The following is a 13,044-nucleotide window of genomic DNA, read 5'->3' as shown; positions in this document are numbered from 1 at the left end:
CTGAGGCACAGAGAAGTGAATGACTTACCTTGAAGTGAAGTGGAGGCCTTCCCAGACTGAGCCCCCTCCTTCTTCTTCCCCTCATCCCCCTCTCCATCCCCCCCGCCTTACCTCCTTCCCTTCCCCACAGCACCTGTATATATGTTTGTACATATTTATTACTCTATTTATTTTACTTGTACATATCTATTCTATTTATTTTATTTTGTTAATATGTTTGGTTTTGTTCTGTCTCCCCCATCTAGACTGTGAGCCCACTGTTGGGTAGGGACCGTCTCTATATGTTGTCAACTTGTACTTCCCAAGCGCTCAGTACAGTGCTCTGCACACAGCGGTCAATAAATACGATTGATTGATTGCCCAAGGTCACACAGCCGACGAGTGGCGGAGCCGGGATTAGAACCCATGACCTTCTGACTCTCAGGCTTATGTTCTATCTGCTACACCATGGTGCTGCTTTAAGCACTTTCAACGTGCAAAAACCCAACTGATGACTGTGATGAATCTATAAGCAGACCAGTTCCTGGGCTCAGAGTATGAAGGTGGAGTGAGATGGTTGACCCACGGGGTCAACAGATGAAGCTAATCAACACAGGGTAAAATAGAAAGTTGAATAACTAGACCGTTTCAGTAACAGGAAATATAATAATACTCTACCGTCCCATCCTTCAGCTTGTTACTGCTCTATGCTAGCCATTCTGTAATAAGCTGTCAGCTCTTTCCCACCGTTTTAACTGTTCAAAAGGAGATTCTGCCCACTTTCCCCTCCTGCTATGAATGGAGTTTTGCCCTGCGATGGGTTGAGGAAGAGAGTCTCCTCATTCCTTGGGTGGTTTCTCACATTGGTCATCCAACACTTGGATGAGCTGGCCTTGAGAAAATGGTTGCTGATTATTGGCTCTCCCCCAGCTCGAAGGAGATTGATGGCCCAAGGGTGAGATGAGCATTTAAAATATGAATTCTTCCTGAGACTTTCTTTTTAGTTATTCAATATATATTAAATGCCAGTTGTGTTCAGAACAGCAATCTAACAGTGTAACTAAAGCTATACCGAATTCAGGGACTCTAAGTATTTAATAGGACTTTGAACTCATCTGCTAATGAGGGTGTATATGTGGGTAATGAGTTTGAACCACAGTTGGTTTATAACTTGAGTCTGAAGGGAGAGGTTTTTCCACCAGCTTTTATTGCCATTTGAACTTGATTGAATCAATTCAGACTCAGATACCTTTGTCAGGAATAAGATCCAGCCTGCGGGTTCCAGCCGTTAACGTGATCCCCAGATGGTTCGCCGTTTCAAGGGCGCTACTTTCTTTCATCCATTCATTCGTTCATTCATTCAGTCGTATTTAAATATGACGCTCAATAAATATGATTGATGATGATGATGATTTATTGAGCGCTTACTGTGTGCAGAGCACTGTGCTAAGCGCTTGGGAAGTCCAAAGCGGCAACATCCCTACCCAACGACGGGCTCACAGTCTAGAAGGGGGGAGACAGACAAAGAAACAAAACAAGTAGATAGGTATCAATACCATCGGAATAAATAGAATTATAGCTATATGCACACCATTAATAAAATAAATATAGTAAATATGAACAAATAAAATAGAGTAATAGGTATGTACAAATATACACAAGTGCTGTGGGGAGGAGAAGGGGGTAGAGCCGGGGGGGCGATGAGGAGGAGGAGAGGAAAAAAGGGGGGAGCTCAGTCAGGGAAGGCCTCCTGGAGGAGGTGAGCTCTCAATAGTGCTTTGAAGGGAGGAAGAGAACTATTTTCGACCTAGCAGCCCTAGATGGATTCTGCAACCTCTTGGTGCAATTCCAGGGTTACCGTTGCCTGTTAATAAGTGCGTCTACAGCTGGCTTCCAGAGACAGTAGCCCCCAGGGTTGGAAGTGGCTGCACTTTTAATCAATCAGCGGTATGTTTTGAGCGCTTATGTGCAGAGCACTATACTAAGCACCCGGGGAACTGTGTAGACTAACCTCCTTCTCTGACACCCTCAGTGTCCTTCACTCTTTACTGTTGGCCCAGGGACACATTCAGAGAAGAGGGAGTGGTTTCAGGACAAAATCATTAATTGCCCCACCTTAAAGGGTAATGGTAATAATGTCTCTAAAATTTAACTTATTGTTCCGTAAGGGAAAATGTTTGAATTATTAATAGAGCGGCTTTTTGTATTTCTCGATAGTTTGGTAACCTGGTTTCGGATTTCCCTTTGGGTCTGACGGGGACAGTGTTTTGTTTTTGTTTCTTTCCTTCCAGGTTGTTGGGAAAGACACCAATGTCATGTTGGTGGCTTTGGCAGCAAAATGCCTTACTGGACTAGCAGTTGGTCTCCGGAAGAAATTCGGTCAGTTTGCAGGTCATGTAAGTATTTGTTGTTCTATAAACACTTTGTCTTCATTATTCAAGCATAAGCTACATCAGAATAAGAACTTCATTCTTTGGCTTACAGACTAGTAGAGATTTTTCTATATCGAGCAGAGCAAATTTCCCTGCAGTAATAAATTCCAGAGTTTAGCATCCAGAGGAACAGCCTTCTAACCTGCACTTCAGCAGTTTTTAGGTTGTCGTGCATTGAGCATTTCCAGAGATGTTTGTTGATTTGCCACATGTAAATCAGATCTGGAAATATAGAAAGGAGCACTTTGTATGTTTTTGTTGATTTGATTAATTTTCCTTATTGAAAGTAGTTGTGATATTCTCATTATAAAACATTTCGTCTGTCACCCAGCTGTGGTTTAATGACTATTCACAGTATAGTTTACTCAAAGAAAATGGCTCATCTTGGCAATTAAGTATTAAGTCTGATAAGTAATGAATCTCAAGAGTCCTGTCCCATCAGGATGGGTTTTTACTTAATCTTGTGGGATAAGAGGCACAACAAAACTTTAGGTCCTGTCTAAGCTAGAATTTTTTTATGACTTACGCTACCGCTTGGTAAGGTAGTTTCATCAAACACAGTGCTGAGTTAAATCTGAGCAGTGTGTTGTTTGATGAAACTACTTTACCAAGCGATAGCGTAAGTCATAAAAGCAGCTTCTTGGTTAGTTTTTTTTCTATTTTCAGTCCTCATAATCTGCATCAGCTGTGTCTACGTTATGCAGAGTAAGACTAACATTTAGTAACGCATGCTTAAAATATTAAAGGCTTGTGTACTGCATTAAAATATCAGGAAAAAACAGCCAAGTGAATTTTTTATGGTATTTAAGTACTTACTATGTGCCAGGCACTGTAACTAAGTGCTGGGGTAGTTACAAGCTAATCAGATGGGACACAGTCCGTGTCCCACATGGGGTTCGCAGTCTTAGTCTCCATTTTAGAGATGAGGTAACTGAGGCCCAGAGAATTAAATGACTTGCCCAGGGTCATACAGCAGACAAGTAATAGAGCCAGGATTAGAACCCAGATCATCTGACTCCCAGCCCAGGCTCTCTCCATAAGAGCTAGCCCTCCCTTCCCCCCGTTCAGTGAAACTTCGATCCGTTTGAAAATTTCCCTGACCTCTCTGAGGCGTGCACACTTCTAATTGGCCTTATAGCTTTAACTTATCTCCTTGGCACGGAGAGGGGAAAAGAGGAAGCTCCTAACTGTAATTGTCTAATCTTAGTACTTGAATATCCAAATATGCCCGTGATCTCACTTGGCTCATTTTTAGCACTTTCCTCAGTGTGAATCCACAAAACTTTAAATACTTTTTTTTTTTGTCCATTCCTTTCTCTTTGTAGTATGAAAAGAGACTCTTGGAATTTTTCCCTTTGGTCTTTATTTCTGTGACGGAAAGCAGGAAATAAATTGTAATGAATTGAGTGAACTAAACTGCAGCGCTTTTTCAGGTTGTGCCAACGATCCTGGAGAAGTTTAAAGAGAAGAAAGCTCAAGTGGTGCAGGCTCTCCAGGAGGCCATTGACGCGATCTTTCTTACCGTAAGCCGATAGCTTGGGAAACATCGTTTTCTTCTCTGACATCCCTAAGTTATTTCCCTCAACTTAAGCGATTCTCACCCCGCTTTCTTTTTAAGACCACCCTTCAAAACATCAGTGAAGACATCTTGGCTGTAATGGATAACAAAAACCCAACAATCAAGCAGCAGACATCCCTCTTCATTGCAAGAAGTTTCCGACATTGTACGTCTTCCACGCTGCCAAAGAGCCTGTTAAAGCCCTTCTGTGCTGCTCTGCTCAAGGTACAAATAGGTGGCGGGACTGAGGAACTGGTTTACGTCTGTGCAGAAGGCTTCTTTAAGGGAAAAGGAAACGGTGACACCCAGAATATTTTAGAACAATAATTTCTATTTTGAGAGGAAAACTCCATCTCTCTGCCTGAAGCCAGATTTCTTTCCCCAGAACAGCATTTCTTAAAACTCTGATGTGAACTCACTTTTTTAAAAAAATGTGTTACTCTACTTCCTGAGAAAAGCGGGAGAAAGATGCCCCATCTCTCTCCTTTAAACCCTTCCTTGTTCCTTCATCCTTCATTTAATCCCCTTCTGTTGTGATTTCTCTAGACTGTTAGATTTCTGCCATGGTACCTGAGGAAAGTCCATACTGCCGCCGTAGCGAAAGGTGCTGTTTTAGGGCTGATTGGTGCCTGAAACATTGTGAGAGACCTTGGCGGCCCACTTCTTTTGTCAGGCTGCCTCTTTGTCCTCTTACCTTTCTCTCCTGGTCCTTTTTAAATGACATTTTATTAAGCGCTTACTATGTGCAAAGCAGTGTTCTAAGCGCTGGGGAGGTTATAAGGTTGTCCCACGGGGGGCTCGCAGTCTAAATCCCCATTTTAAAGATGAGGTAACTGAGGTACAGATAAGTGATTTGCCCAAAGTCACACGGTTGACAATTGGTGGAGCTGAGATTTGAACCCGTGACCTCCGACTCCAAAGCCCGGACTCTTTCCACTGAGCCGTGCTGCTTCTCTAAACAGCATCCTTCGTCCTTCATCTCAACACAGTGATGATTTCTGATGCTGGCTCTTTTCCGCCCTCGAAACTCCCTTCAGTGCCTAGTCCCATGAGGACTCGTCAGTCAATCAGTGGTACTTATTGAGCGCTTACTGTGTGCAGGGCACCGTACCAAGTGCTTGGGAGAGTACAGCGCAGCAGAGTCGGTAGACATGAACTCTGACCACAAGGAGCTTACAGTGAGCAGTGAAGCTCAGTTTGGGATTTTTCTGTTCAAAGTACCCCAAATCCTCTGGCTCTATTTGCAATCCACTGTTCTGTTGTCTTCTAGACTGTGAGCCCGCTCTTGGGTAGGGACCGTCTCTAGATGTTGCCAACTTGTACTTCCCAAGTGCTTAGTCCAGTGCTCTGCACACAGTAAGTGCTCAATAAATACAAATGAATGAATGAATGTTGTCGATACTGCAGCTGTTCTAGGAGAAGGAAAATCCTGGGTTTTTTTGTGGTGCCTTCTGCCTCCGAGGATAAAACTTTTTTCTAAATCTATTCAGTGGGTGTCCGTATAGGGTAGGATAAGTGAAATCACCAAACTTGTGATTCTTACATTCATTCAGGAACGGCGGGAACTGGGGAAGTGGAGGGCTTTTTCTAGTGTAAGAGTAGACCTGCCTTCCACCCAAAAGACACATTTAGGAGCTACTGCATTTTGTCTTGATGAATATGGAGGCTACAAATAGCATATTTTTTGATCTCTCACTACCCACCACTGAAATTGCCATAAGGTCAGGGACTATCCTTGGGGACAGAAAACATAATAATAATAATAATAATAATGGTATTTGTTAAGCGCTTACTATGTGCCAAGCACTGTTCTAAGCACTAGGGTAGATACCGGCTAATCATGTTGTCCCACATGGGGCTCACGCTTTTAATCCCCATTTTACAGATGAGGTAGCTGAGGCCCAGAGAAGTTAAGTGACTTTCCCAAGGTCACCCAGCAGACAGGTGGCGGAGCCGGGATTAGAACCCATGTCCTCTGACTCCCAAGCCCGGGCTCTTTCCACTGAGCCACGCTGTCTACCAGCTCTCTCAAGTGTTTGGCTGAGAAGCAGCGTGGCTCAGTGGAAAGAGCCCGGGCTTGGGAGTCAGAGGTCGTGGGTTCTAATCCTGGCTCCACCACGTCTGCTGTGTGACCTTGGGCAAGTCTCTGAGCCTAAGACTTAACTTCTCTGAGCCTCAGTTACCTCATCTGTAAAACGGGTACTAAGACTGTGAGCCCCACGTGGGACAACCTGATCACCTTGTATTCCCCCCAGCACTTAGAACAGTGCTTTGCACATAGTCAGTGCTTAACAAATGCCGTCATTATCATTATTATTATTATCTACTCACAGTAAGTACTCAATAAATTTGATTTTCAGAGTTTTCTGTAAAAATCACTTCTCTTCTTATCCTTTTGGGCTCTAGCATATCAACGATTCAGCCCCTGAAGTTAGAGATGCTGCTTTTGAAGCCCTGGGTACTGCTCTGAAAGTGGTTGGGGAGAAAGCAGTGAACCCCTTCCTAGCTGATGTGGACAAACTCAAGCTTGACAGAGTAAGTAGGTGGGTTGTAATGACCCTTGAGCTATTTCTGACCCCCTCCGCCCAGGTTGCATCATATAATGAGGTCATTTCACTCGTTAGCCACTCTGGTAAAATGATAAATTGGGCCTCCAGTTGAAAAACCTTAATGATGCAACTGCCATCATGATACGTACTCTGTGTATTGGGTTTCCTCCAGTGACTCAGTAAGTGAATAAGTTGTTGTTTTAAAATCACCAGTCGTGCGGTACTTTAGACACTTAAATTGGGGAACCCAGTTAGTTTACATCTGCCGCCGAGTATGACCCATCCACGTCTGTTAAAAATAGAGAAATTTGTTTCTGAATCCTGATACAGTAGTGTCTCAGATGATTAGGTGGTTAGGCTCCGCAGCTGTATCAGTAGTAATCACTGTGGTCATTGTTAAGTGTTTACTGTGTGCCAAGGGCTTTAACTAAGTCCAGGGATAGATACAAGTAAATCCGGCTGGGCACAGTCCCTGCCCCACAGTCTAAAGCGGAAGGGAAAATGGGCATTTTATTCTCCTTCACAGGCCCAGTCCATGTTGGGATCAAAGTTCCCGGATGGCCCGTTGGGAGGACGGCAGGGGTTCCTCGTTGTGGCGTTTGGCCGTCCAGATAGATGGGAGGCTGAGGTCGGAGGCGGGGGACCTCCCCACTGCTCAAGTTGCCCCCAACTAAGCGGGCACAGTGGCTGCGACGCCACAGTTCCCTGTTGTCTGGCCTGGTGGCCTGGTCCGAAAGGAAACCGAGGGGCGTGCTGCCTCAGCTTGGATTGTAAATAACCTTAATCTCAACTCCGTTCCCCAGATCAAAGAATGTTCAGAAAAGGTGGAATTGGTCCATGGTAAGAAAGCCGGAGTATCTGCTGAAAAGAAAGAATCCAGACCTGTAACTGGAAAGGCCGTTACTTCAGGAGCTGCAGGAGACAAGGACTCAAAGGAGACGTCAGCACCCAAAGCAGGACCCTTGAAGAAAGCTCCCACTACCAAGGTGAAGGAATAAAACTGGTCGAATCTCAATTGATCGGTAACACCCATTGAATGCCTCCCTTTTTTGTCTTGTCTTTTCCCGAGACAACATTTTCAGGCTGTGCCCCTTCCTTTCCACCCAACGTGCTGGTCCAGGAACTTGCCATCATGTCCCTGGTTGGCCACTCTGTCAGATTGCTCACTAATCTCCCTGCCTCCAGTTTCTCCCCTCCAGTCCATTTTTCACTCTCCTGCCCTGATCTTTTTTTATTTTTATTTTTTGAGAATCATTACGCTACATAAGCCTCCACATCTCTCGAAAACCTCAAATGATTCCCATTTCTCTCCACACTGGCTGTAAGGACCTCAGTCAACTCCCTTCCTCCTTCCTACTTATTCATCATCATCAATCGTATTTATTGAGCGCTTACTGTGGTGCAGAGCACTGTACTAAGCACTTGGGAAGTACAAGTTGGTAACATATAGAGACAGTCCCTACCCAGCAGTGGGCTCACAGTCTAAAAGGGGGAGACAGAGAACAAAACCAAACATACTAACAAAATAAAATAAATAGAATAGATATGTACAAGTAAAATAAATAAATAAATAAATAATAAATGAATAAATAAATGAATAAATAATAATAAATAAACAAATGAATAAATACTTATTCACTTCTCCCACTACATTTCAGCTTGTTCGCTTTGTGCCTCTCAAGCTAACCTACTCACTATGCCTCACTCTCATCTCTCCCACCTCCAACCCCATACTAACACCCTCCCTCCTGTCTGGAACTTTCTCCTCCCTTCACATCTACTAAACCACTGCTCTTCTCATCTCTGAAGCGCTTGGGAAATCCCATCTCCAGCAGGCCTTCCCCAGATCATTTCTTTTTTATCCCCACATCCACAACCTTAGGACTTGTGCCCTCACTATGCATTCGCTTTTTAACAGTCCAAAAAATAGTGACTTGCCCTATTACTCTTGTGCTCACTCTTCTACTTCCACTCTTTCTTTGCGTATCTCTCACCACCTGCCCCCTACCAGGTTGTCGGGACTTGGAGGGCAGGGGCTGGGTTTACTAACTGTTGCATTCCCCTAAGTGCCTAGGCTGGGGCTCTGCACACAGGCACCCAATAGATATTATCGATTTAAGTGCAAAGAGCCAAACCAAGCACTTGAGAGAGTACAGTAGGAACAGACCACATGTTCCCTGCCCTCAGGCAGTTGACAGTCCAGTGGGGAGACACATACGTTTTGCAAAGAGTAGAGGAAGAACAAGAATTCAAAGTCGGCACTGATGTGCGTGTCAGGGTGAAACGTGAAGTGAGTAAGGATATTCGCAAGTAGTAAGGAGAGGCATAAAATCCATAAGTATCAAAGGATGGCTGTTTGCCTGACATGACTTGGGATTGTTATGCATTGATCAGCTACCTCATCTGTAAAATGGGGAATACGACTGTGAGCCCCCCCGTGGGGCAACCTGGATCACCTTGTAACCTCCCCAGTGCTTAGAATAGTGCTTTGCACATTGTAAGCGCTTAAGAAATGCTATCAGAGAAGGCTTCCTGGAGGCAGTGAGGTTTTGTGAAGACTTTGAAGATGGGGAGGGCTACGGTCCAGGGAGTTTGGGGAGGAGGACTTAACAGGCCGGAAAAAAATCCTGCACTCCCAAGGTTTCACCCGCAGTACTTTCTCTCTTTCTTTTCTTCCTCTCCTGCCCCACATGTGCACGCACACACATGCACTCTCACAGACACGCGTGTGCATGCATATATATGCACATGCAAAACCCCAGGCATTTTAGCCTTCTGGTGGCATTCACCTGCACAAGTTGTTTAGGCTGTGTCTCATCACCTGTCATCCCTTTCATCTCTTCCTCCTTTCCTTCAGGTTGGGCTCCGGAGAATTCCCATCAGCGTAGCAACCATAAAGTGCTGATCTTTTGGTTAATTCGTCTTCAGAGTAGGGAGCAGGTGTAGCTCTCAATGTTTCACAGTTCTTCATCTAAATCAAGACTTGAAGGCACCGTTGGCTAATTGCCTCTACTGTTTTTAGGTTGGAGGACCACCTAAGAAGGGGAAGCCAGCCGCCCCCGCAGGTGCTGGAAGTGCTGGAGCAAAGAGCAAGAAAGCCGTGGATACTAAAGAGATAGTGGAACCTGAACTTTCGGTAAGAACTGCATATTTCCCTGCCACTCATAAAAACTGCCAGCTCTAAACTAGGCCGAGCTAGGTGGCTTTTTTCAAGAGCCTGCAGCGGATAGGCAGGCCACAGTTCCTGGGCTGTCGGGAATTTACCTTGGGGAGTCTCTCTTATGCAGTGATCTAGCATTTGTCAGGTATCGTTGTAAAACCAGGACCAGATGTGGGGGGTAATTTATTTGCTCCCTGTTGAACATCTCTGCAGTCATGCAGGCCAGTGCCTCAGTAACACACTCCTTTTTGTGTTTTGTCTGTCACAGATAGAGGTTTGTGAGGAGAAAGCTTCTGTTGTTCTGCCACCTTCATGCATACAACTGCTAGACAGCAGTAATTGGAAGGAGAGGCTCGCCTCTATGGAAGAATTCCAGAAGGTAAGCTGCAAGTGTGTGTGCTTGTAAGAAATATTTTTTGTACGTGGGAAATATAAAACTTCCCAATCAATCGATAATATTTGAGAACCTTTGTGCAGAGCACTGTACTGAGAGCTTGGGAGAGAACAGTGCAGCAGAGTAGTTAGACACGATCCCTGCCCATAGGAACTCACACTTCAGAGGGGAGACAGATGTAAAAATGAATTATAGAAGTGGGAAATAGCAGAGTTTAATAATGATGGCATTTATTAAGCGCTTACTAAGTGCAAAGCACTGTTCTAAGCGCTGGGGAGGTTACAAGGTGATCAGGTTGTCCCATGGGGGGCTCACTGTCTTCATCCCCATTTTACAGATGAGGTAGCTGAGGCACAGAGAAGTTAAGTGACTCGCCCAAAGTCACACAGCTGACAGTTGGCAGAGCCGGGTTTTGAACCCATGACCTCTGACTCCAAAGCCCGGGCTCTTTCCACTGAGCCGCGCTGCTTCTCAAGGATGTACAGAAGTGCTCTGGGGGTGGGGTGACTATCAAGTGCTCAAGAGGTACAGATCCAAGTGCTTAGGTGATGCAGAGGGTTAGGGGGGAAGTGAGGGGTTGATCAAGGGAAGGCCTCTTTGAGGAGTTGTGATTTTGGTTTTGAAGGGGGAAGGAGATCCAGGGCGGGGGAGGACAAGGATAAGGGGTCGACAGTGAGATGGATGAGACGGACGAGATCGAAGTGGCATTGGAGGAGCAAAGCGTGCAGGCTCGGTTATAGGAGGAAATCAGTACAGTAAAGTAGGAGGGGTAGAGTTGATAGAGTGCTTTGAAACCGATGGTAAGCAACTTCTGTTCGATTTGGAAGTGGAGAGGGGATCGAGAAGGTGAGCAAGGAGTCATTGGCAGGCTAAATGACATCAAGGTACAGTGTGGGCAGGGATTGTCTCTCTTCATCGCTGAATTGTACTTTCCAAGCACTTAGTACAGTGCTGTTCCATAAATATGATTGAATGAATAGTAGGTTGGTGTTAGAGAAGCGGAGTCTGCGGGTTGGGTTGTAGTAGAGAAGCAGTGTGGCTCAGTGGAAGGAGCCTGGGCTTTGGAGTCAGAGGTCATGGGTTCAAATCCCGACTCCGCCAGTTGTCAGCTGGGTGACTTTGGGACTTCACTGCTCTGGGCCTCAGTTCCCTCATCTGTAAAATGGGGATTAAGACTGTGAACCCCCCGTGGGACAACTTGATCACCTTGTTACTTCCCCCAGCGCTTCGAACAGTGCTTTGCACATAGTAAGCGCTTAATAAATACCATCATTATTATTATTAGAGTAGGAGATGAGCAAGATAAATTAGGGAGAGGTGATAGTGCTGTAAAGCCGATGGTGAGGAGAAAGAGGAAGGATCACCTTCAAGGCAAAATGAAGTTAGCTTGGGGAAGAACAAAGAGTGAGAGCTACAGTGTAATGGGAGACTAAAGAACCTGGGTTCTAATCCTGCCCCTGCCAATTGCTTGCTGTGTGACCACGGGCAAGTCACTTTATTCTCTGTGCCTCAGGTTCCTCAACTGTAAAATGGAGATTCAATATCTGTTTTCCCTTTTATGTAGACAGTGAGCCCCAAGCTGGACAGGGACAGTGTCCGACCTAATTAACTTGTACCTACCTCAGTGCTTAGAAGAGCATTTGACTCAGAAGAAGTGCTTAACAAATACCATAAAAAAATTAAGCTGGTAAGAGAGGAAGAGCTAATGGAGTTGCTTAATGTCAGTAGTCACGGGTTTTTGTTTCTCGCAAAGCGGAATGGGTAACCATTGAAAGGTTGAGGAGTGGGGAGATGTGAACAGAAAGATACTCTTGGGTAGCAGCGAAGTCTTCTAGCATAGGGTTGTATAGGTTTTAGAGAAACAATAATTAGAGATTTTTGCAGAAATCCAGGCATCAGGCCAACTTGATCCATCTGCAACGCATCCTCATCGCTTTAACTCTGCCTTCTCCTCCACCCAACAACATTACTAAGTCCTTTATTTCCCCTATCTGCTCTCCCATCTGCATCAACTACGTGCTTGGCTTTGGTACCCCAGCCCCACGGGGCTTATGTAAATATTCTTATCCTCTACTACTGAGAAGCAGCGTGGCTCAATGGAAGGAGCCCGGGCTTGGGAGTCAGGGGTCATGGGTTCTAATGCCGACTCCGCCACTTGTCAGCTGTGTGACTTTGGGCAAGTCACTTCACTTCCCTGGGCCTCAGTTCCCTCATCTGTAAAATGGGGATGAAGACTGTGAGTGCCATGTGGGACAACCTGATTACCTTGTATCTCCCTTCCCCCTCCACAGTGCTTAGAACAGTGCTTGGCACATAGTAACCGCCTAACAAATGCCGTCATTATTATTATTTCTCCTTATTCCTACTCTGTCTCAGTGTCTGTCTCCTCCTTCAGACAGAAAGACTGTAAACTCCTTGTGGGCAGAGATTACATTTACCAACTCTGTGGTTTTGTATGGCCCCAGTGTACTAAGCACCCTGCACACAATAAGCACTCAACAGATACCACTGCTTGATTAATTAATTGATTTCTCCCCATGGGCCAGAGGAAGGACATAAACCAGAAATCTCTTCCCTTTTAAATCTGCCCAACCACAGCCCTGCCTAACTTCAGACCTCTCTTGAAACAGCACGTGCTCCAGGAGAGATTCCCTGATTAAGCTCCATCTTTCCGGGTTGCATCCGTTCAACAGATACCCTTAGCGTTCATTCATTTTTCTTAACTTATCATTGTTTATCCTTCCATATTCCAGCTTATCCACAGCTGAAGCATTTTTTTCCCTCCTCCAACTATGTGTTAATGACTTGTATCTGACAGTCCCACCTGATAAATTGTAAGCTCCTTGAGAGCAGGGACCGTGGTTCTTACTCAGTTGAATTTTCTCCCAGATACTTAATACAGTGGCTGGCTTGATTTGTCATAAAGTGGACGATCGAGGTTCTAAGAACTGAATTTGTTTTCCTTGGAGATA

The 13,044-nt window shown here is 45.1% G+C and overlaps 1 protein-coding gene across 3 annotated transcripts in view; it reads left to right on the top strand.

Moving 5' to 3' along the window:
* The window catches only part of CKAP5 (cytoskeleton associated protein 5), a 98,926-nt gene that overhangs the window by 52,762 nt on the left and 33,120 nt on the right, over nucleotides 1–13,044 (top strand). For all 3 annotated transcript variants that reach the window (XM_038764028.1, XM_038764026.1, XM_038764029.1), the window contains 7 exons: nucleotides 2,271–2,375; nucleotides 3,845–3,934; nucleotides 4,030–4,194; nucleotides 6,376–6,504; nucleotides 7,322–7,504; nucleotides 9,541–9,654; nucleotides 9,947–10,057. In XM_038764028.1, the coding sequence (XP_038619956.1) occupies nucleotides 2,271–2,375; nucleotides 3,845–3,934; nucleotides 4,030–4,194; nucleotides 6,376–6,504; nucleotides 7,322–7,504; nucleotides 9,541–9,654; nucleotides 9,947–10,057 (897 nt within the window). The remainder of the gene's footprint in view (nucleotides 1–2,270; nucleotides 2,376–3,844; nucleotides 3,935–4,029; nucleotides 4,195–6,375; nucleotides 6,505–7,321; nucleotides 7,505–9,540; nucleotides 9,655–9,946; nucleotides 10,058–13,044) is intronic.

This window comes from Tachyglossus aculeatus, chromosome 22 (genome assembly GCF_015852505.1).
Source record: "Tachyglossus aculeatus isolate mTacAcu1 chromosome 22, mTacAcu1.pri, whole genome shotgun sequence".
NCBI classification, from domain to species: Eukaryota; Metazoa; Chordata; class Mammalia; order Monotremata; family Tachyglossidae; genus Tachyglossus; species Tachyglossus aculeatus.
This window is presented reverse-complemented; position numbering and strand designations above follow the sequence as displayed.